The following is a 21,602-nucleotide window of genomic DNA, read 5'->3' on the forward strand; positions in this document are numbered from 1 at the left end:
CACAGAATTACATATGTCATGTATTAGAAGTGAATGTATTAACATTTCCATACATTTTAATAAAGATTACAAATTTTAAATCAAAAGTTTCATAATGGCCCTACTAGTGGTTTACCGTATAGTGCGTATACATTCATGACACAACTATGCATATGTACTTACATGTGTATTGTAATACCATGCAATAGTATCGCGAACTGGAATGTCAAGCAAATGTTTCTCAGAAACTTAAAATACAATACTTTCAAATAAGTTTTCAAATTTGTTAAACATCATTTTACAGTGTATATATATACCTGGAATATCCTCCTCCACTTCACTACTACTAACAGTAACATCATCAATAGATGTTACTCCACTAGTATCAGTTGTGGAACTAGCGCGTACACTTGCAGGCATACCAACACTGGAAGGAATTGTTAGCCATGGTTGACAGCTTATTCCAGGGGTTTTCTTCAGTTCTGAAACTGTTACAGAGTCAGGATGCAGTAATGCTAGTGAAGAGCTAGTTCCATTGGATTCAACTATGACATACACGTGTACACATTAATCTAATAGATTAATAAAATAATATATACAATTTTACTCATTAAAGTTATTATAGTCACTACAGCTGGATGCAGCTTCAAGCAGACCAATTAACTGATGAGTACATTAGGATTTAGTCTACATATTCCCCCTTGTTTCTGCTTATTTTCAATTCTTTCAATTATAATTATTATTTAGCTCTAGCATTAATCTATGTTAATTGGCCATTTCCAACTGCATAACTACAATTCACTGTGTAGTGACTATTCTGTTAGAGTATTTCAATCTCTTCTAACAAATTGTCTACTTTACAAAAGCTGCACCTAATATACCAGCATTTTACTTCATACTTTTATTTTTCCACAAACTATGCCAACAAAACTTGATTCATCCCTAATGATTCATTATTATAGTCAAACAGGAAAATTTGAGTAATTATTGCGAGTCAACTAGGATGTGTGCCACTATATTTCATTTTTTTATTGTGCTATTTGGCTAGACCAATAATAAGGGTTTGTGTCATTGTGATTAAGTAATAGGATGTTAAGAGGCGTGGTCTCAGTGCTTGATTGTTATTAATTAACCAAGATCATGTTAATTGGCGTGGTATTGAACCTATCGTGAAGTTATAGGTATCTACCGAGCGTAAGCACTTAAAAAAGTTTGCAGTGTCTAAAGGAGGAAAATTAATGCCACAATATGATTGAATTGCATGAAGAAGAACGAGACCAACCTGATTGAAGAAAAGACAAGATGCAGAGGGTACACACTCATAGGAACCCCAAAAGGCACATCCCACTGGTGAGTTTGATATTGTGGCATAAAATGGTAGTCTTGCACTGCTTCGTATGGTCTCTAGCCTTGCGGCTGTGGTCAGACAGACAGACAGTCAGACTAAAATTCACGTTTTGGTGATTGTTTTCAAAATTCTAGATCCAGCCACCTGTAAGTGCTTTCTTGTTTTAATGCTGTATTGGATGTTAGCTGGACTAATATTATTCCGTAAAAGTAATTTTCATTGTGTAAGATGTTTCTAGGATGGTTTTTAATGGCGTTATAGGCAGCACGCATTATTTTTTGGGGGATAGATCCCTACTAAACAGTACTACTGTACTGTTTGATACCTTATTATTGTAATCAGATACCGTATATTTCAATGTATATATATATATATATATACATATTTAATGTTGCTTGTCAGTTTAACCCGGTCAGCAGGTCTTACCCTGTTGTGAGCGGGTTGCCACCGTCAACAGATGGTGATTGTTTTGGTAGGTGTGCAGGGTTCCATTGATTCTCCTATTAATTCTCAAATAGGCCCCTTTTCAACAATTTTACATGATGTATACAGCATGTTTTACTACAAAGGCTTGGAAGTAGGAATGCTTGGGGATTCTAACATTCTCTGAAGCCACAAGAATTTCCGCATGCCACAATGTTCCTAATAGAAACCCTGCACTTTCACACCCTGAGCTAGCCTAAAGATGGAAAAGACAATGGAAAAAAATGGGGATTTACTAAGCTCCCTGCTGGGACTGTCTGTGGTGCATGCTTCACCTCCCCACACCCCTGTTATTAATTTTATTTTATTTCTTTATTTTTTTGGGCAATACATTACATTAAACCCCACTGAACAATCCCTTTGTGATTATCATCTTCTAAAAATACTAACATGAGATAGTTGGTAGAGGGGAGTGGTATGGGTGGGACACGATTCACTATGCCATGTAGTACCATGTGTTCTAACTCCTCTCCACGCGCTTTTTTCTTGTAATGCATGCGCAATGTTATTCTCCAATTATTGGCAACCCTTCTCACGTTTGTGCCTGCCCAATCTTCCCCCTAGTCATGGTGGAGCTTCGGGTTAGTCACTATCATAATACACTCAAACATGCTAGACTGCAACATTAACCTAGTTTAACTAGTTAAACTCCATATAAATTAATTGTATGATCTTGCTGTACTGTACATCTGTGTATAACCTTCACTGAGCAAAGTTTCACAGCAATGGTAAATAATAATTATTTTGATATCAATCAGTATATATATGATTTTATTAGATGCCAAAAACAGCTACAAAGGTAAGGAAAAAGGAAAGCATAAGATTGTCCCCAGCTATACCTGAGCAATTTTAGAAAGTTACACACTTTGATATATTCGTACTAGTAATAGCATGGGTAGCAGTGAAATTTGGGATAAATATCACGAGTGTTGTATTGGAAATGGGGATAAATTTCACGAGGCGAAGCCGAGTGAAATTTACCATTTCCAATACAACAAGAGTGGTATTTATCCCAAATTTCACTGCTACCCATGCTATTCCCAGTTAATACCATACTCGCTGCATATGCGCATGCTGTGCATTAGCGTTGCCATGTATGCAATTTGTCACTATGTACTAAACACGTGTCAACACTAATTGTTAACATAAATTCTAGCCAATGAAATTGCAATTACAACTTTTTCACTGCTACCAGTGAAATACGGGATAAATTTCACTGCTACTATTGAGACTTTTGTATGGGCACTGAAACAGGTATGGTATTAATGTATAAACATAAGAACTCACCACATCGTATTTCTTGTACACAGTTTGTTGACTCAATTAGTACATCCATTATATCACATAATTTTGTCATCCCTCCACTACTGCTACAAAAACTCAAAGTAATTACAATAAATGTTATAATCTTTTCATTAATCAGTTTAACATCAGTTAATGTTGTTGGTATTAGTGAGTTGAGTTGTTGTTGTTGTTCTGCTGCTAAAAACTGTGGAAGTGTTTTCAACTTCTCAATAGTAGACTGATAGTCATCAGGAAGAGATTCACAGAGTACAGGAAGGCACGTATTTACGATTGACCATTCTGTACAAGATCAACTTAAACAAATAACATGTGTACTGTATATTACGTACAGTACGTAAGAACTTACCAGAAGGGTTTAGTAAACACCTGAAGTTTAATAAAGACTTTATATGGTCAATTTTCTTTTGCTTGACATTTATTTCTGTAACAAGCATATAAGTACATAGTGCTAAAATTGCTCAGGAAAAAGTGACCAGTAGAGCTTTAGCAGTACCAGCCACAGTACTGAAAATGTACTAATTTGTGTTAAACAGTTTCATTATTGCTATGGGACACAAACAGTATAATGGCTTGATTCAGAGCACTGTGGAAGGTTTTTATAGTATTTTTTCAAGAAGTGCATGGTTTTAAAATGTAGGAAATTATGAAAAACTAGGAAAAAATGTAAACCGTTACATTCAGAGACAAATACAAGAAAAAAGGTACATAGTTCAATGTATGGGACCGGATCTACAAGAACCTCATATTCTATTGCATTTTTTTAAATTTTATTTTATTACATCTTTTATATCCAGATAGCCACAGGAATGGCCAGCCAAAGTTTCAGCTCTTGAATCTAAGAACTTTCAAAGCTACAGTGCTACAAAGTGGCAACAGCAGAAAAATCAATTTATACAGTGACAATACAGAAAATAAACTACAGGTGCTTAAATAAATGGTGATAAAATTTAAATGCAGTCCTCTACCAAGATGCAACTTACACTACCAGATTTTCCATTAACATGCAAATCCATTACTGAGACCGTTTTGGCTTCCGGGCCTTTCCTACAGTCAGGGAGAAAGTGAAAATGTGAGAAAAAAACAATAACGAACCGCTTGTCCAACATAAGGCAAACTGATGCTCAAATCTTCTCTCTCCTTGGGAGTACTGATACGAAACAAAGATTTGCGAATTTCTCTTGCTTTGGGGATCATGATGCTACCATAGCTTTTGCTGCTATCGCCTTCTGTCATTGTGAAACAAGCGCTCAAACAATTTACGGATTTTTTTGTAATTTTGTAAATATTCCACCCATTGTGTTTATTGCATTCTACTGTAAATCTAACATATGGGATTCTTGCAGATCCGGTCACATATACTTCTAACAGCACTGAGTGGCTATTTGATCCATCTGACTACATATCACGTAAATTAGGTTTCTTTCTGTCTATGATAACTTTTCTTAGATATGCTAAGTTAGACCTTGGGTTGGTTATTTGATTTAAACTAATCAAGCTATTTGAAAGCATTCTTTGATCTAACTCATTGGGAAACTAATACAGCTAACAAACAGCTAGTTGTTGGTGTGTTTTAATTGTAGGATTCCTATAATCACTGCTTTGTAATTAAGGTAAGAAACTTCCACATACCTAAGGCATGTTTTGACTGCCTTGTAGTCACCAGCACTTTGTGCCTGACAAGTCGTCTTCTACTACCAGAACAACTACAAGCTTTGTCTACTAATGCTTCTTCACCATTAACAGTACACCTGATGATAACATTATCCATCACACTATCATCTAGTTGATCAACACCATCACTAATCTCAACATTAGTGGGTTGAGTGTAATGTTGGTGTGTAGTATCTAAGGACAAACATACTACTCAACTGCAATACACAAATATACGTATACTCACTAGATGATCTCTGACGTATAACTGGTTTAGACTGTGCTGACATTCTGTGACCCCACTTGTCACTAGCACTGAACTCTATACCAACCACAAAAGAATATACACAGCATTCATTTGATGTAGTAATCTTCTAAGATCAGAACGTCTATGATGTAGTTGCACATTCACTACTCATGTGCGCTTTATTTATTTATTTATTTTTATTATTATTATTAGCACTTTACAGTGACCAGCACTGAAGGTCTGACAGCAACATATGCTGCAGCCTTAGGATTACCTAACCTAATTTCAGGGACTGGCTTGACTTACTGACTGACTGAAAAGGTGTAACAGAAAAGGGGCCAAAGTAAGGAAAAAAATCCCTCCAGCCCCAGGATTCGAACTGCAGGAAACCCAATGTCTAGTCGGGGCCACACTCAGTCTTCCTCCAGGAGGGATGGATTTTCTTCCTTAAACCTAAAGTATTTATTATTAGCACTTTACAGTGACCAGCACTGAAGGTCTGACAGCAACATATGCTGCAGCCTTAGGGTTACCTAACCTAATTTCAGGGACTTAGACCTAATGACTTGACTTACTGACTGGCTGAAAAGGTGTAACAGAAAAGGGGCCAAAGTAAGGAAAAAAATCCCTTGTAGCATGTCACTTAGCTACCTATATTGTAGCATGTCACTTAGCTACCTATATTATAGGTTCACGTGGTCTTTACTTATGTATGTTGCACTGACTGGCCTTGTAGCTACACTGTTTTAGCTGGGTAAACTATGTACATACAGTAGGTACTACATGGAGAACTGTGATTGAGCAGCTGTAAGCTTCTACACAAATACTTTGTGAATTGTTATTTTAAATCGGAATGCACAAACATTGCATAATAAACATCATTTGAAATATGTATCGGTCACAGCCAGTGTACTGTAAATAGGATTTTTCATTTTAACAAAGAACTTGTTATCCCTGCTGCAAAAAACAGCAAACACTACATTTATTAAAATAACAACGGGAATTTTTGTTGCTGTAACATCATTTTCTTGTTAAAGTAAAAAATCAAGAGACACGGTAGTGTGTCGTGCGGCCCAAGAAGCCGGCGTGTAACACCCGTGAGTATATTGACAGGAAGAAAGAAAACACAATTTTCGCACCTCCGTAGCTCTGAACTGCCTTGATGAAACAAGACAATTTTTGCTGTGGACACTCCCTCCAACTTCAGCACTCCACATTCCAAATTTGAGCGAAATCGCTTCATGCGTTCCCGAGATATGCGACTTCAAAAATTGGCTTAGTTTCTTTGTTTTTTTTTTCTTCTTATTTTTCTTCCTCTTGTCGCACACTTACAAAAACTGCTATAAAACGCGAACGCCATATCCGATTGCCTTGACATTTGGCACACAGAAGGGGGATATAAAGGCGCATCTCGGTACCAACATTGGCTGGAATACGATAAACAGGCAAAGAGTTATGAGCGATTATTCACGAAACATAACACCAATATGCTGTCACGCCTACAGGTTAAACCGCGTATGGGAAGAAGCTGAAAATCGGTGGGTGAATAGGTTAACTATTGAACCTCAAACCTTTTGTGGTTTGAAAGAAATCGAGCTAAAAACCAGGAAGATACAACGAAAAAACCAACAGTGTGTAACAATTACGCAATCGAGATTAGCTAATAAAAAAACGATTGCTTGCCACGCCTACCAGATAAACCGCTTGGGGTAATGCTTTGAAAATCGTTGTACAGATGGAGTAATCATCTTAGAAAGGCTCATCAATGGTGTAGAAGAATCAGACTTAAAGCCACGAAGTTATAACAGGAAATCCAACTTGGTGCAGCAAGTGCGAGATCGAGATACTCTAATAGAGCAGTCATCCTAATAGAGCAGTCACCCTGAAGAGAATTCAAGAGATCAGTTAGAAACAAGAAAACTGTATAAAGATCAGCTACACACAAGTCACCCTGTAGAGAGATCAGCTAGAAGAAGTTATCTTGTAGGGAGTTCATGCAACTTGGAAAGAGATAGTTCAACTAGAAGAAATCACCTTGTAGAGTTCAGCTACAAAGAAACCAACATGTAGAGATTTCAGTTACAAACAAATCGCCCTGTAGAGAGATCAATAGAAGAAGTTACCTTGCAGAGAGTTCAGCTACAAAGAAACCATCATGTAGAGAGTTCAGCTACAAACAAATCTCCCTGTAGAGAGCTTAGCTAGAAGAAGTTACCTTGTAGAGAGTTCAGCTACAAAGAAACCATCATGTAGAGAGTTCAGCTACAAACAAATCTCACTGTAGAGAGATCAGCTAGAAGAAGTTACCTTGTAGAGAGTTCAGATTCAAACAAATCACCTTGTAGAAAGATCAGCTACAAGAAGTCACCTTGTAGAGAGTTCAGTTACAAAGAAACGGCCATGTAGAGAGCTCAGCTACAAACTAGTGCCTTTGTAGAGACATCAGCTAGAAGAAGTTACCTTGTAGAGAGTTCAGCTACACAGAAACCATTCTTTAAAGAGCTCAGCTGCAAACAAATCACCTATACAGAATTCAGCTACAAACAAATCACCCTGTAGAGAGATCAGCTAGAAGAAGTTACCTTGTAGAGAGTTCAGTTACAAAGAAACCACCATATAGAGAATTCAGCTACAAACAAATCACCCTGTAGAGAGATCAGCTAGAAGAAGTTACCTTGTAGAGAGTTCAGCTACAAAGAAACCATCATTTAGAGAGTTCAGCTTCAAACAAATCACCTGTGGAGAGTTCAGCTACAAACAAATCTCCCTGTAGAGAGATCAGCTAGAAGAAGTTACCTTGTAGAGAGTTCAGCTTCAAACAAATCACCCTGTAGAAAGATCAGCTAGAAGAAGTCACCTTGTAGAGAGTTCAGTTACAAAGAAACCACCATGTAGAGAATTCAGCTACAAACAAATCACCCTGTAGAGAGATCAGCTAGAAGAAGTTACCTTGTAGAGAGTTCAGCTACAAAGAAACCATCATTTAGAGAGTTCAGCTTCAAACAAATCACCTGTGGAGAGTTCAGCTACAAACAAATCTCCCTGTAGAGAGATCAGCTAGAAGAAGTTACCTTGTAGAGAGTTCAGCTTCAAACAAATCACCCTGTAGAAAGATCAGCTAGAAGAAGTCACCTTGTAGAGAGTTCAGTTACAAAGAAACCACCATGTAGAGAATTCAGCTACAAACAAATCACCCTGTAGAGAGATCAGCTAGAAGAAGTTACCTTGTAGAGAGTTCAGCTACAAAGAAACCATCATTTAGAGAGTTCAGCTTCAAACAAATCACCTGTGAGAGTTCAGCTACAAACAAATCTCCCTGTAGAGAGATCAGCTAGAAGAAGTTACCTTGTAGAGAGTTCAGCTACAAACAAATCACCCTGTAGAAAGATCAGCTAGAAGAAGTCACCTTGTAGAAAGTTCAGTTACAAAGAAACCACCATGTAGAGAGTTCAGCTACAAACTAGTGACCTTGTAGAGACATCAGCTAGAAAAGTTACCTTGTAGAGAGTTCTGGTACAAAGAAACCATTCTGTAAAGAGCTCATCTGCAAACAAATCACCTGTACAGAATTCAGCTACAAACAAATCACCCTGTAGAGAGATCAGCTAGAAGAAATTACCTTGTAGATAGTTCAGCTACAAAAAAAATCACCCTGTAGAAAGATCAGTTAGAAGAAGTTACCTTGTAGAGAGTTCAACTACAAAGAAACCATTTTGTAAAGAGCTCAGCTGCAAACAAATCACCTGTACAGAATTCAGCTACAAACAAATCACCCTGTGGAGAAATCAGCTAGAAGAAGTTACCTTGTAGATCGTTCAGCTACAAACAAATCACCCTGTAGGGAGATCAGCTAGAAGATGTTACCTTGTAGAGAGTTCAGCTACAAAGAAACCACCATGTAGAGAATTCAGCTTCAAAGAAATCACCCTGTATAAAATTCTGCCACAAACAAATTGCCCTGTAGAAAGATCAGTTTGAAGAAGTTACCTTGTAGATAGTTTAGCTACAAAGAAACCATTCTGTAAAGAGCTCAGCTGCAAACAAATCACCTGTACAGAATTCAGCTACGAACAAATCACCCTGTAGAGAGATCAGCTAGAATAAGTTACCTTGTAGATAATTCAGCTACAAACAAATCTCCCTGTAGAGAGATCAGCTAGAAGAAATTACCTTGTAAAGAGTTCAGCTACAAAGAAACAACCATGTAGAGAGTTCAGCTGCAAAGAAATCTCCCTGTAGAAAATTCAGCCACAAACAAATTGCCCTGTAGAAAGATCAGTTAGAAGAAGTTACCTTTTAGAGAGTTCATCTACAAAGAAACCATTCTGTAAAGAGCTCAGCTGCAAACAAATCACCTGTACAGAATTCAGCTACAAACAAATCACCCTGTAGAGAGATCAGCTAGAAGAAGTTACCTTGTAGATTGTTTAGCTACAAACAATTCACCCTTAGAGAGAGCAATTAGAAGAAGTCACCTTGTAGAGTGTTCAGTTACAAAGAAACCACCATGGACATTTCTGTAATCAATATATGCATTATATATATACATATATATAATTTGTACATTTACTGATAAAATATTTAAAGTACATCTACTTCATCTTTTCTTCTTCCTGTGGTAAAGAAAAAAAGATAGGTTAAAAAAGTCCCAAAGCCGCTATGGCCAGCTTTGGGGTATACAAACACAAAAAGAAATGAAACCTAATCCAAAACAGCCAAGCTGTAAAGAGTGTGCAGCCCTCAAAAAGGCTATGGTGAAAAAAGATGTGAAATCCAAGGTGACGGCCAAGAAATGGCTGTGATGGCAGGTTAATGGTAAAAATTTTAATAATGACAATTCAGGTGAATTTTGTGCCAAGACCAAGCGGCACAAAAATTCACCTGAATTGTCGTTATTAAATTTTTTTACCATTAACCTACCATCACAGCCATTTCTTGGCCGCCACCTTGGATTTCACATCTTTTTTCACCATAGCCTTTTTGAGGGCCGCACACTTTTTTTACAGCTTGGCTGTTTTGGATTAGATTGTCTTTACACTAGCAGTCACTTTTCGTTAAAACATCTAGAATGTTAAAACAGCAATTAACAGTTCTGCTGAAACAACGTATGCTTTTTGTCATTTTTTTGGCATGTTTTACAGTGTGGCTTCACCTTTAATTTCAGCCATAATCAAGCTATGATTGAACAAAATGCATATGCAAAAATAACTTTTAAATGCTATAGATTAGTGCTGTACACTCTACAAATTTTTTTGTCACCAGGTTAATTGCCTACCAGCAAATAACCAAATTGGTTGTGTGTATATTGGCAGACATAATATGTACTCAGCAAGCCTGCTGGAAGGTTTAGGGTGGTACCAAAGTGACCATCAACATCCTGTCTTGCATGCAATAAAAGTTATTACAATCACATATTTACACATGCTTTGAGGTTATGTTAGATGTTAATACTCGTTAACTAGTTACAGGTTGCTCAGGAGATATAAGAGGTCTCTGTCACCTGAACAGATCAATATTCTTTTGTAGAGGGAGTGTGGGTATTTCAGTGCCATCATTAATGTGCTACACAGATCACGTGGTCACTAGCTCTTTTTAATGAACTTAGGTCACGTGATCTCAATTAGATTATTTACTAAGCTTTGTAAGCAGCAAAGAGATGCACACATTTGCTGTGGGAATGTTTGTGCAGCGCAGACAATATGATGGAAGTCACATTAGCCAAGTCTTAGCTAATGGAGTTGTGGAAGGGAGGAGGGAAGGGAAATTCTGCTGCAAGCTTGCTGCTCAGCTCAACAAAGACTGTGCTGGCTGTTTTGCTCTGCGGTATTTATAGGCCAGCCCCGGAATGCATACTAGAATGTGTTTTGGTTGACAGACCCGTATGCTTAATTGACATTGCATTGTTGCCCCTGCTAAGATATCCTTGGGACCGAGTATTCCAACAATGTGCAGACCTCAACCTGTTAGTTAACCCTGTTTAACCGGGTAGGTAAAAACAGTGGACCAGGGGACCAAGGACCCAGGACCAGGGGACCCGGGGACCCACGAAAATCTTGGAACTTTTTACACTTCACAGTATTCTATACTTGTACTAGGTACCTCTGCAAGCAGTCTTGCATGGCCAATCCACTTTTTTTCCCTTGCGGCGTGTCGCATGATGTTTACACCAATTAGAAATTATAAGCGCCTCTGAAAAAGTGTCTGAAGCTGACTGCATTTAAAGGTTACTGCCTGCTGCACAGTAAACATACTAGTATATTATGCCACCTAGTTACTAGGAACATTGTGCAAATACATCATGAAGTATGAAGAGCTGCTGGAACATGCTTAGATTGGCTTAGCTGGTAATTGTTCGCCTGCTGCACAACTAGTCTATTATATCGAGTGACCTGTAATTAGGGACCCACCGATTATGCTCATTATTTTACCTATTATGCTATGCTGCACTGCTCAAAATTTTGCCTATTATGCTTAAATTAATGCTCAATATTTACCTATTATGCTCAAATTATTCTCAATATTTATACCTCAGTTCCCATGTTTTCCTAGTAAATTTGCACTTTATGGGAAAACAGTAAGCTGCTGAAGAACAGACTCTAAATCCTTGCTTGTCAAAAAGCATGTCATAGAAAAGATCGATACACTATAATAGAACAGTCAGCTGACTGATTGTTCTATTAGAGTATATCGATCTTTTTCTCTGATATGTATTTTGATAAGCAAGAATTTATGGTAATGCACAAGTGTTCTGCCTATTATGCTAGCATTATGCTTTCAGGCACCTATTATGCTCATTATTATGCCAGCATAATCGGCGGGTCCCTATCTGTAATTAATGCAGTCAGCCTCAGACACATTTTCAGAGGTGCTTACGATTTCTAATTGGTGTAAACATCGTGCGAGACGCCGCGAGGGGGGGGGAAGTGGATTGGCCATGCAAGACTGCTTGCAGAGGTACCTAGTACAAGTATAGAATACTGTGAAGTGTAAAAAGTTACAAGACAAACTGGATTTTCGTGGGTCTCCGGGTCCACTGTTTTTACCTACCCTGTTTAACCTGGGTTTAAACTTGTATCAGCAGGGGTACTTTATGGTTTACCAAGTGGGTGGGCAATAACCTGTTTAAAGGTTTCTTCACTGGTTATTGCTGACGTAGGCAACACTGGTTAGTAACTGGTTATTTACACACTGGGGTACAGCACTACTATAGATGTTATGTTCCAGGTTTATGGCTGATAAACACTGCTCAGTGAGGAATCTGCAGTTACAATCCTTTTTATTTCCTCAAGTGTCAATTACCCAGTGGCATAGCCAGGCCTTCAGGAATGAGCGGGCACATTCACCCACACATTTTACCCCATGAGCACAAAATGCAAGTCCATTCTTAATGGACTCTACATACACATTTGGTTAAGAGCTGTTTCAAAAGTGCATGAATGTGTCTAGCTAGCTAATAATATGCTACGCTGCTGTTGCTGCAGCTTATTTCACTGGTCTAATGATACTGCATTGATGATATAGAAGCTAGAATGAAGACTAACTTTTGTCTTGCTCTCTTTTAACTCATCTGTACTTGTAATTAACCCTTGAACCTGCATAATCCAGAAAACTGGATTTGATAAAAACGAACTTAAAATGCAGAATACTTTATGCCAATTTACATGCATCATTCCAAACAGCCAAATCTCGTGAAGCATTCATCCAGTCTCTTAGATTTATTAATGTTGGCAAGGAGCAAGCTATCTAACTGTATATTATAAAGTTTCAACATACAACAAGAAACTCACCTGCTATGAAGCGTTAATTCATTTCATTTTCTTTTACCTTTGTATCATCACTATGCTTATTGGCTGTTTAATAAATCACGTGATATCCATATATCAACTAAATTGCCACTACGTGATGAGTAACATGATGTCAAAAGAAACTCAATAGGGTGAAGTACAACCAAGTTATGGCCTTTTTTATCCATTGTTATGTGAAGAGAGAAGACAAAAAGATACTTCTTTTTTTTGTAATTCTAATGCACAGCGTTAAGTTCTGGGTAGGAAGGATGCGACAAAGATTGGGACCTTTTAAACCAAAATTTAATGGAGTGTTTGTAGTATTAGATAGCTTTAACAGTTCTTGTACTATGGGAGTTTGTATTAAAAGACATGCGTATATAGAATCCAGTTTACTGGACAATGTGTCTTCAGTGCTTGCAGTTTTTAAAACTGCTGCAGGTTTAAGGGTTAAACTCTTCATACTTCAGCCTGATTCTTAAGATAATCATAATTTTATGGCTTAATTCAGTCACCAATTTTTCATATCCAACCAACTTGCGTAACACCAGAGAATTTAATTTTCGCTTATTGCTTTAGGTCACTTTACCCACCAACAAAATCTGTGCTGTTACTCGCAACTCAACATTGAAAAATAGACTGGATCCCTTCCTTTCTCATGTTCCTCTCTTCTTCGCCAAAATTTTTGATCAAATGATGCTGTACATTAAATAGAACACACCAAAACTACTTGGATAATGTGTAATTATTGAACTATTCTCAATATCAGCTGTTTATTTACATAGAAAATATCACACTGCCAAGATATACACTACTTTTTTCTTGTTCGTAATAGCAATAGGGAAATTTGTGTACCTGCCCAGGCCTAACAGAGCAATTAAGACTTAACAGAGCAATTAAGACTTTACAGAACATGTTATTTCACCCATTGCTTTTCAATATACTCTAGAAAAAACACAAGTGAAACTGTGTGGATTATTACTGACACAGTCACGCACATATAATACTGCTGCTACATAACTATAGTGCTACCAGGCTTGTGTAGTAAGTAAGGCTATAATGTATATAGATGTAGAAAAAATGTACTTTGCTATATCCAACACACTATATGAGTATTACAACAAGATGTTAATTTATTTTTATAAAATACCACAAACACAAGATTACCTGTTTTAATCTTATCTATGAGACTACCCATTACTGACACTGAATCAAGCCAGTCACAAAACTGATGATAATCCTTCACAATATCAAGATGGACTAATAACACATTCATAACACGTTGACAACACAATCGTTGACTGTCTCCACTGAGAATGTACTGCTCCACTTGATCAGTAATAGTAAAGTGACGACGTAAGATTTTAATTGTCAGTTTACAATTTGGAATTAAACTTTGATATAATACATTATATTGCTTGCTCAGTAAGGCGAACTCTGTAAACAGAAGTGGCAATAACATCCTCAATTGTATATACACATCTCACCTGGTTTTAGCATCACCTGATCAACTGCTTGTAGTCCATGTAACACTTGTGGATCACTCATTGTTTGTATGCTATAAAAATACCGTAATTAAAATTATAATCTGAGTACACAGAATTTGCCTACAACTTACAACTAAGTACCATAAAGCTGGTAGACAATGTGTTTCAATAAAATAATAAATAAATGTAAAATGTCAACCTTAATATTTTATTAAGACACACACTATATTGAAGTGAAAACTTTATGATAAAGAGTTAACTCAGAAAATCTAATGTGGAAAAGACTGAGGTACTGCATGTTGCTGATATGTGCTACATATAGCACACAATCTAAACTGTGACCCATTATCCACTACAAACGCAATGTAAGCCAAACTGTCTGAACTATAACTAGTCACAAAACGAGTGCTGACATCACTATCAATGAAATTGTACCCATAATGATAACACAAAACCAAAAACTGAACAACAAACAAGAAAAGTACTAGTAGACATCAAACACCATTCAAGCGCATTGATTGGATTTTGAAAAACTAATCAAAACCTTATTTTAGTATGTAGTTACAAGACAAAACTTTCCAAAGTGTAATGAACATGTGTGTTACCAAAGATGCACTAATTTAATATAATCTTTCAGGGCAATCTCTGTACTAACAGCTGTTTGGCAAACAAGACAGAAGATTGTAGTAGTATCATTTGTGTTCACGCATGGGAGGATGATGGTGTGTAATCTGGTGCTGCTTGCCCCTTCACAAAAAGTAACAATCTGGTGAACCACATCAGCTTAAAGGAATTCAATTAAAATGCATACGTATACAAGATCAAACACCTAATTATTTATACCATTAGACTGTGGAATACCCTCCCTAAAGTACATAAATCGGCACACCTGACTTTGAGCACTTGAAAAATCATTGAAGAGTAGATAATGAACCAAAAATGAAAATTGTCTACAAGCTTTCAAAGATAGAAAGATGGTGCTTTCAAGACACATTTCAGTTCATCTTTCTCCATATTCTAAGATAGGAGAATCCGTAAATTTTAGAGTTCTGTTCAATCATAAACCTTCATCTTTCAAATGTACAGGCAATATTTCATCTTATATAATTTGAGAGGTACCCAAGAAATTTCAGCTAGCTAGTTACCCTTGTCGTTTACCTACCCCTCAAATATAACCTAGCGTATGTTTAATAATTTTATATACTCAGAGACTCAATTCTGAGTTTAAAAATACACTAGATTCAAGTCCCGAGTTCTGGAAAGTACACTACGGGAGATATCGATTTTGAATTATAAGCGCCCTTATAATTGAAAATCGGTAAGCGCCACTCTGAGAAAATAGGGTCCGGCCACGCGAGACTATATCTGTAACTTGACTATAGATGTAGTGTAATGCTTGCATCATAGCGGGACGAACACGTAATCACACAACCTTAGCGTAAAAGAACGCGTTATTGTACTCGTGATTGAGCACGTGATCTCCCGTACCCGGTTCGCACCCTAGACGCATGATTTTTATATACATACAATACAATCTTACTTGTGATGATCACTCCGTCCTCGCCTTCTTTCTCAATCGATTAACAAATAATCACGGGAACGCCTTTGTAGTAATGGGATTTTCTGAGGGATTTTTTTTAATAACGTCATTATTTTGTGGCTGCGAATTATACGGACGAGTCCGAATCAGTTGAAAATATACTATTTTAAGACGAATTATTTTCGATTCAGTCTGGTTTTTTTATTATTAGGCAGGCAGCACAGAGGAGCGATGTACAATCTATTCACTATCTTACAGCAGTACAGTTAACGACCGGCCGTCAGTATCACCCTCTAGCTATATTAATACCAATTGTGATTATTACAAATATTACTAAGGCCACACCAAGTCAAACCTTAGTTTCTGGTCACCCGCCCGCATGGTAAACCTGGAACCCTAGTTTATGAGGACTATTATTAATATTACAGGTGCTTAAGTGCATGTGACCCAGCAAGACACTTATTTTTTACTGCAAAAGATCGAGATACTCTAATAGAGCAGTCAGGGATTCCAATAGAGCAGTCACACTACTCTTAACTCTAATATTAGGTATATATGCCACACTAATAAAATGTTTCTAACTATAGCTAGTTTTGTCCTTGATTATATAGCTGTTCAGATTATAACTGTTACTAATGCTTCTGTAACCAAAGTAATTTCAGTAGCATTAACTACTAGTCCATGCAGATGGGCCATAGCTTTAACTTTATAATTCAAATGTAGTCCTCTAATGATTAGTCTAGTAACTTCAAATTCCTTATCACTGAACACTACAGGGGTATGGAAAGCCGGCAACATTCGGTAAGCTTAAACTTAAACTTTTCCATAACTAAAATTAGATTGGCAAGTAGAAACCCTTATAGTTTAAACATTCCCAGATGATCACTAAAAAACACTAGTCTGGAGTACTCAATGACTCAAAAACTTTGACAGTTACTTTTCTCAAGGTTTGCTGAATAGAAGGCTGGAAACACATAGCTAGTGGGCTAAGACTTCACATTTGAATGAAGAATTTCTGATGTGAAAATAGAAGTTAAATTTCATTTTGGATCATGATCATTTGAACAACTTAGCTATAAGTCATAGTAATACTTTCCTGACATAGCTAATGAGACATTTATTTCACTTGGAAAGCATAAGTAGCTACATGAGCAAAACATTTCCTATATAGTATATTCTAAATAAATAAATAAATATACTTAAATGCTATACATCAGTGTATAGCTAGCCATGATCCATCAACAACTTTCCTAGTGCATTTTTTGCCGAAGCACAACTACTTATGTTGTTGGTTAAGTTTGACTAAAAACAAAATTAACATGAATTTGCTAAATTGAGCAAATAATAATACCATACAGTATATTGTCACAGTAGAGTCTATAGTCCTGAAGTCCTGATCATCCGCCCGCCCGCATCCATTTGTAGGCTTGGGAGTGACCAGAAACTAAGGTATGACTTGGAGTGGCCTAATTGTGATTATTACAAATATAGCTTTTTTTCCAAGCACAATCAATGATTTACCTAGTGACTTGATTGAAAGTAACACTCTACCACTGTTTAAATCCAATTAAGCTGCAAGCAATAATTAACTCAACTCTTGATTGGATTTTTATAGCAACTGAACTATATGATATCACTGTATAGATATATGATTATATTAAATGTAGCTGGTCCCCTGGACGCCTCAGACACTGTCTGTCTGTTTGTCCAGTAAAGTAAAACAAATAAATAAATCACACAATGATATTACAGTAGTAACGGTATATAACTAGTTACAATTTATATACAATATACTGTTATTAAACAATCACAATTGGTTAAAAAAAACTATTTACAGTGCTTGCTTCAATGGCAGTTCTACTTCATGACCAAGATTTCCTCCTATTTCCAGGAAATGGAGTATATAAGTCATCTGATGATTGCTGCGCTGGCCTAGTCTCACTGATTGTCATAACTGCCTGTCTGTGTCAACACTGTATGATATCCTCAACAACAAAACACCTCTTAATTTTTATGATTATTATCACTGCAATAATTTCTGCACCAGAGCCCAAGAATTGTGTATTGCACCTTTACCATCTTCTATCAACAGTCGTCACCGTTAGCTATTCTTTTTTGTGACTCTCAGTGAATACTGTATTTTTGTGGAACACTGTATCATTTGATACACTCACTATCAAATCTGTAAATTCTTTTTGTCGTGCCATTTATCAACTTTTTTGTACTTAGCTTTTGACTCTCTGTGTGTTTCGTGTATTATTTCTTTTCTTTGTAGTGTACTTTGTGTTGTTATCCTTTGTCCTTGTAGCTAATGTTATTTTTGTAATGTACGCGTTTAGGGAAGCACCCTTGTACAGTCTGGTGCCATCCTATCATTTTGACAAATTAGATAAATAATTATTAGTGGTGAGAAACTGTCAAATTGCTATTTGCATTGTTCTGTGTGCTGGGAAAACCAGAGTTATAGCTACTATGGTTTAGTTAATCGATTGAGTGATTGTTTGTTTACTGGTATTTGGTATTTACAGCTTCCATGACCATAAGAATTGCCTGAATTGGTAATACATGCATGTAAGTTATAGAGCATTTGAATTGCTATTTCATCTTGAGACTTTTATTAGCTGTACATGTAGTATGGTAACTGTAATTATTATTACTTACCAACTGGTTGCATGGTTGCTAGCTATAATATCTAACTCAACTTGAAGGAAGCAATGGTATGGGCTGAAACTACTTCCTAAGGTAAATTATAGTCCAGCACACGTAGAGTAAAAAAGTTGGATCAAGCATTCAGTTTGGTGTGAAGTTTTAAAACCTTCATGTGATGGCCTCTGGTGTTGGTAGCATTAATTAGAGTGAAGAACTTTGTAGGGTCTATGTCATAATACCCGCTCACAATCTTAAAGACCTCAATGAGGTCACCATGTTGGCACTGACCATGTTGGCATCGACAAAACAAATACCTAAAGACATTCATATGATAACTGTCCAAAGCCTTTAATCATCTTAATAGCCCATTTTTGAACTTTCTCCAGTGGTCATCATGTTTGGGGATTCAAACAGCTACGGCCTTACATATGTCTTATACTGAATAACCAATAATTCTTTCAAAATTCTGATAGATGACCTTCTGATCATAGATAGAGCTCTCATAGCAGATGCTACTAGATGATAATTCAAAAAACTATGGTCATATATCAAAAGGCAAAAATTGGATCACGTTGGAATACCCCCACTGTCACATAATGGTCATACCATCTCTGATTCCACCCACAAAGCTAATATTCTCAATGACTACTTTAGCTCAGTGTTTACCACCGAAGACACCCAGTGTACCCTCACACCAGATGAAAGCCCTTATCCTGATATACAGCCTATTTCCATTACTTATGCTGACGTCTCCCAGCTCTTAACAACTTTGGATGTTCGTAAAGCACAAAATTCCGTCACACTTATTTCAATTAGCCTCTCAAAAAATTGTTCTAGTGCTAACTCTGATCTTCAATTCGTCACTTCATCAAGGAGAACTTCCCATGGACTGGAAACATGCTAATATTGTACCTGTATTCAAAAAAGGAGACAAAACACTTGCATCCAATTACAGACCAATATCACTAACCAGTATCAGTTGCAAGATCATGGAGTGCCTAATTCATACTCATCTCTTCTCCCACCTAGAATCAATAAATATTCTCTGCGACCAACAACATGGCTTCTGACCTAGAAGATCATGCGAATCACAACTTATTACTACTGTAAATAACATTTCTAAATCACTTGACTCTGGCTTTCAAATTGATATCATCTTTCTAGATCTATCTAAGGCATTTGATAAAGTCCCCCATCACCGTTTATGTAACAAATTATCCTACTATGGTACTAGAGGGGAACTACTAACATGGCTACAAAACTTCCTCATTAGTAAGCATCAACAAGTAATTCTTGATGGTTCAACCAGTGAGCCGCATGCAGTTAACTCGGGTGTCCCCCAAGGAACAATTTAGCCCCTCTATTATTTTTATGTTATATTAATGACCTACCATTATCAATCAATGCCAACATTGGTCTGTATGCTGATGATACCATACTTTACACCATTATTCACTCTACATCTGACTGTTTATCACTCAAAACAATCTCAACTCCTTATCACAATGGGGCACTAGATTTGGTATGTTTTTTTAATCCTGATAAAAGTGAATCATCCATAAACACAATCCAATCACCTACAACTACACCATTAAGGACATCTTTATCAAAGAAGTTTCATCTACTAAATATTTAGGAGTTACAATTACCAATGATTTGTCATGGTCCGCACACATTACTTACATCACATCCAAAGTTCTAAGCATTCCTACAGAGAAATCTTAAGTCCTGCCCAACTCAAATTAAATTGAAATGTTATAATGCCATGATAAGACCAATCTTAGAATACGCCAACCCTGTCTGGTCCCCTTACATCAGAAGAGAAATTGATAAGCTTGAACGAGTACAGAGGCAATCTGCCAGATTTATTATGGCTGACTTCTCATGTTTCAGCAGCATGCTCATTGACCTTAACATTCCCAGTTTAGAACACCGCAGACAAGTATCCAGTATCACCCTCCTCTACAAAATTGTTCATAATCTCATTGATATATCTCCTGTTGATTTATTCCCTGTCACTTCAAACACCAGAGGACACAACCAAAGATTTCATCATATCTATGCAAGGACCAATCAGTACAGTAACTCATTTTTCCCTAGATCAATAAGACTGTGGAATTCACTCCAACCTGACCTAATCCAAAAAAGTTCATTACAAATTTTTAAGCACCAACTGAAACTATTATTACTTTCCCCTACCAATCAGTAATCCCATATTGTAAAACATTTTGTATGCATGTCATATGTGCGTTAATCCTCAAACTGAGGCTGCACAATTTTGGAAAATAAATGATTTAAGGTCACATAGTAATCCAGACCCCTGTCACCCCAAGATTTTTCTGTTGACTTTAGTCAGCTCAACGCATTCTATCACACAAAATGTATTCAGTAACAATGTGAGAATGCCCAACGTGCATAACTTTACACGTAGGTTTACTGTCAAGTCTGCCTGTAATTTTGTGGGAATCCTCAAATGTCTTTAAGGCATGATGTAACTCAATCTACTTATACCTGAAGAAAACAAAGTGTGTATAGCCCGGCATAACCTGGGGTTTATAAATCTATGGTATAGCTATAAACCGCTGTTCACACCTTCTTTCCAACAATCTTATTTTATGATTTATGGTGAGGTTTATACATGTATAACCGCAGGGCTAGCTCGCTTGTCCAATTTTAAGCATAGGGCTAAGTTTAGTGTGAAATAGATCAGGCGTGAGAAATGCGTGAGAACTAATAGGGTTTCCACCATGAAAAGTCGAAGTTATTATTCTTTGTAATCACTGTGCATGATTGTTGATATAAAACGAAAGAAAAAATACGAATTAAATAAAACAGTTCACAAATTATGAAATAAAGCATAAAGTGACAAAATATGGTCACGTGCTTTCATGAGCTGTAGAGCCAAAGGTAGGTCATATCATAGTAATAAGGTTCCTAACCTGCCTCAGACTTGGCAGGTTCCTAACCTGCCTCAGACTTCTGTATGTGGCAAATCTTTCACTGTACAACATGCCTTTAGCTGTCCTTGTGGTGGTTTTCCATCGATTCGCCTCAATGAACTACATAATCTAACAGCGGAACTACTTAGTGAGGTGTGCAATGATGTTGGCATAGAGCCCGCTCTCCAGCC

The 21,602-nt window shown here is 36.9% G+C and overlaps 1 protein-coding gene across 1 annotated transcript in view; it reads right to left on the reverse strand.

Moving 5' to 3' along the window:
• LOC136256692 (uncharacterized) overlaps positions 1-15,940 on the reverse strand; it is a 34,288-nt gene extending 18,348 nt beyond the window's left edge. Inside the window, exons 1-8 of the mRNA XM_066049674.1 lie at positions 15,824-15,940; positions 14,284-14,354; positions 13,964-14,233; positions 5,013-5,087; positions 4,745-4,960; positions 3,462-3,536; positions 3,098-3,394; positions 297-524 (exon numbers count right to left, since the gene is read on the reverse strand). Coding sequence (XP_065905746.1) covers positions 297-524; positions 3,098-3,394; positions 3,462-3,536; positions 4,745-4,960; positions 5,013-5,087; positions 13,964-14,233; positions 14,284-14,344 — 1,222 coding nt within the window. The 5' untranslated portion in view covers positions 14,345-14,354; positions 15,824-15,940. The remainder of the gene's footprint in view (positions 1-296; positions 525-3,097; positions 3,395-3,461; positions 3,537-4,744; positions 4,961-5,012; positions 5,088-13,963; positions 14,234-14,283; positions 14,355-15,823) is intronic.
• Positions 15,941-21,602: the final 5,662 nt, after the last annotated feature.

This window comes from Dysidea avara, chromosome 5 (assembly GCF_963678975.1).
Source record: "Dysidea avara chromosome 5, odDysAvar1.4, whole genome shotgun sequence".
NCBI classification, from domain to species: Eukaryota; Metazoa; Porifera; class Demospongiae; order Dictyoceratida; family Dysideidae; genus Dysidea; species Dysidea avara.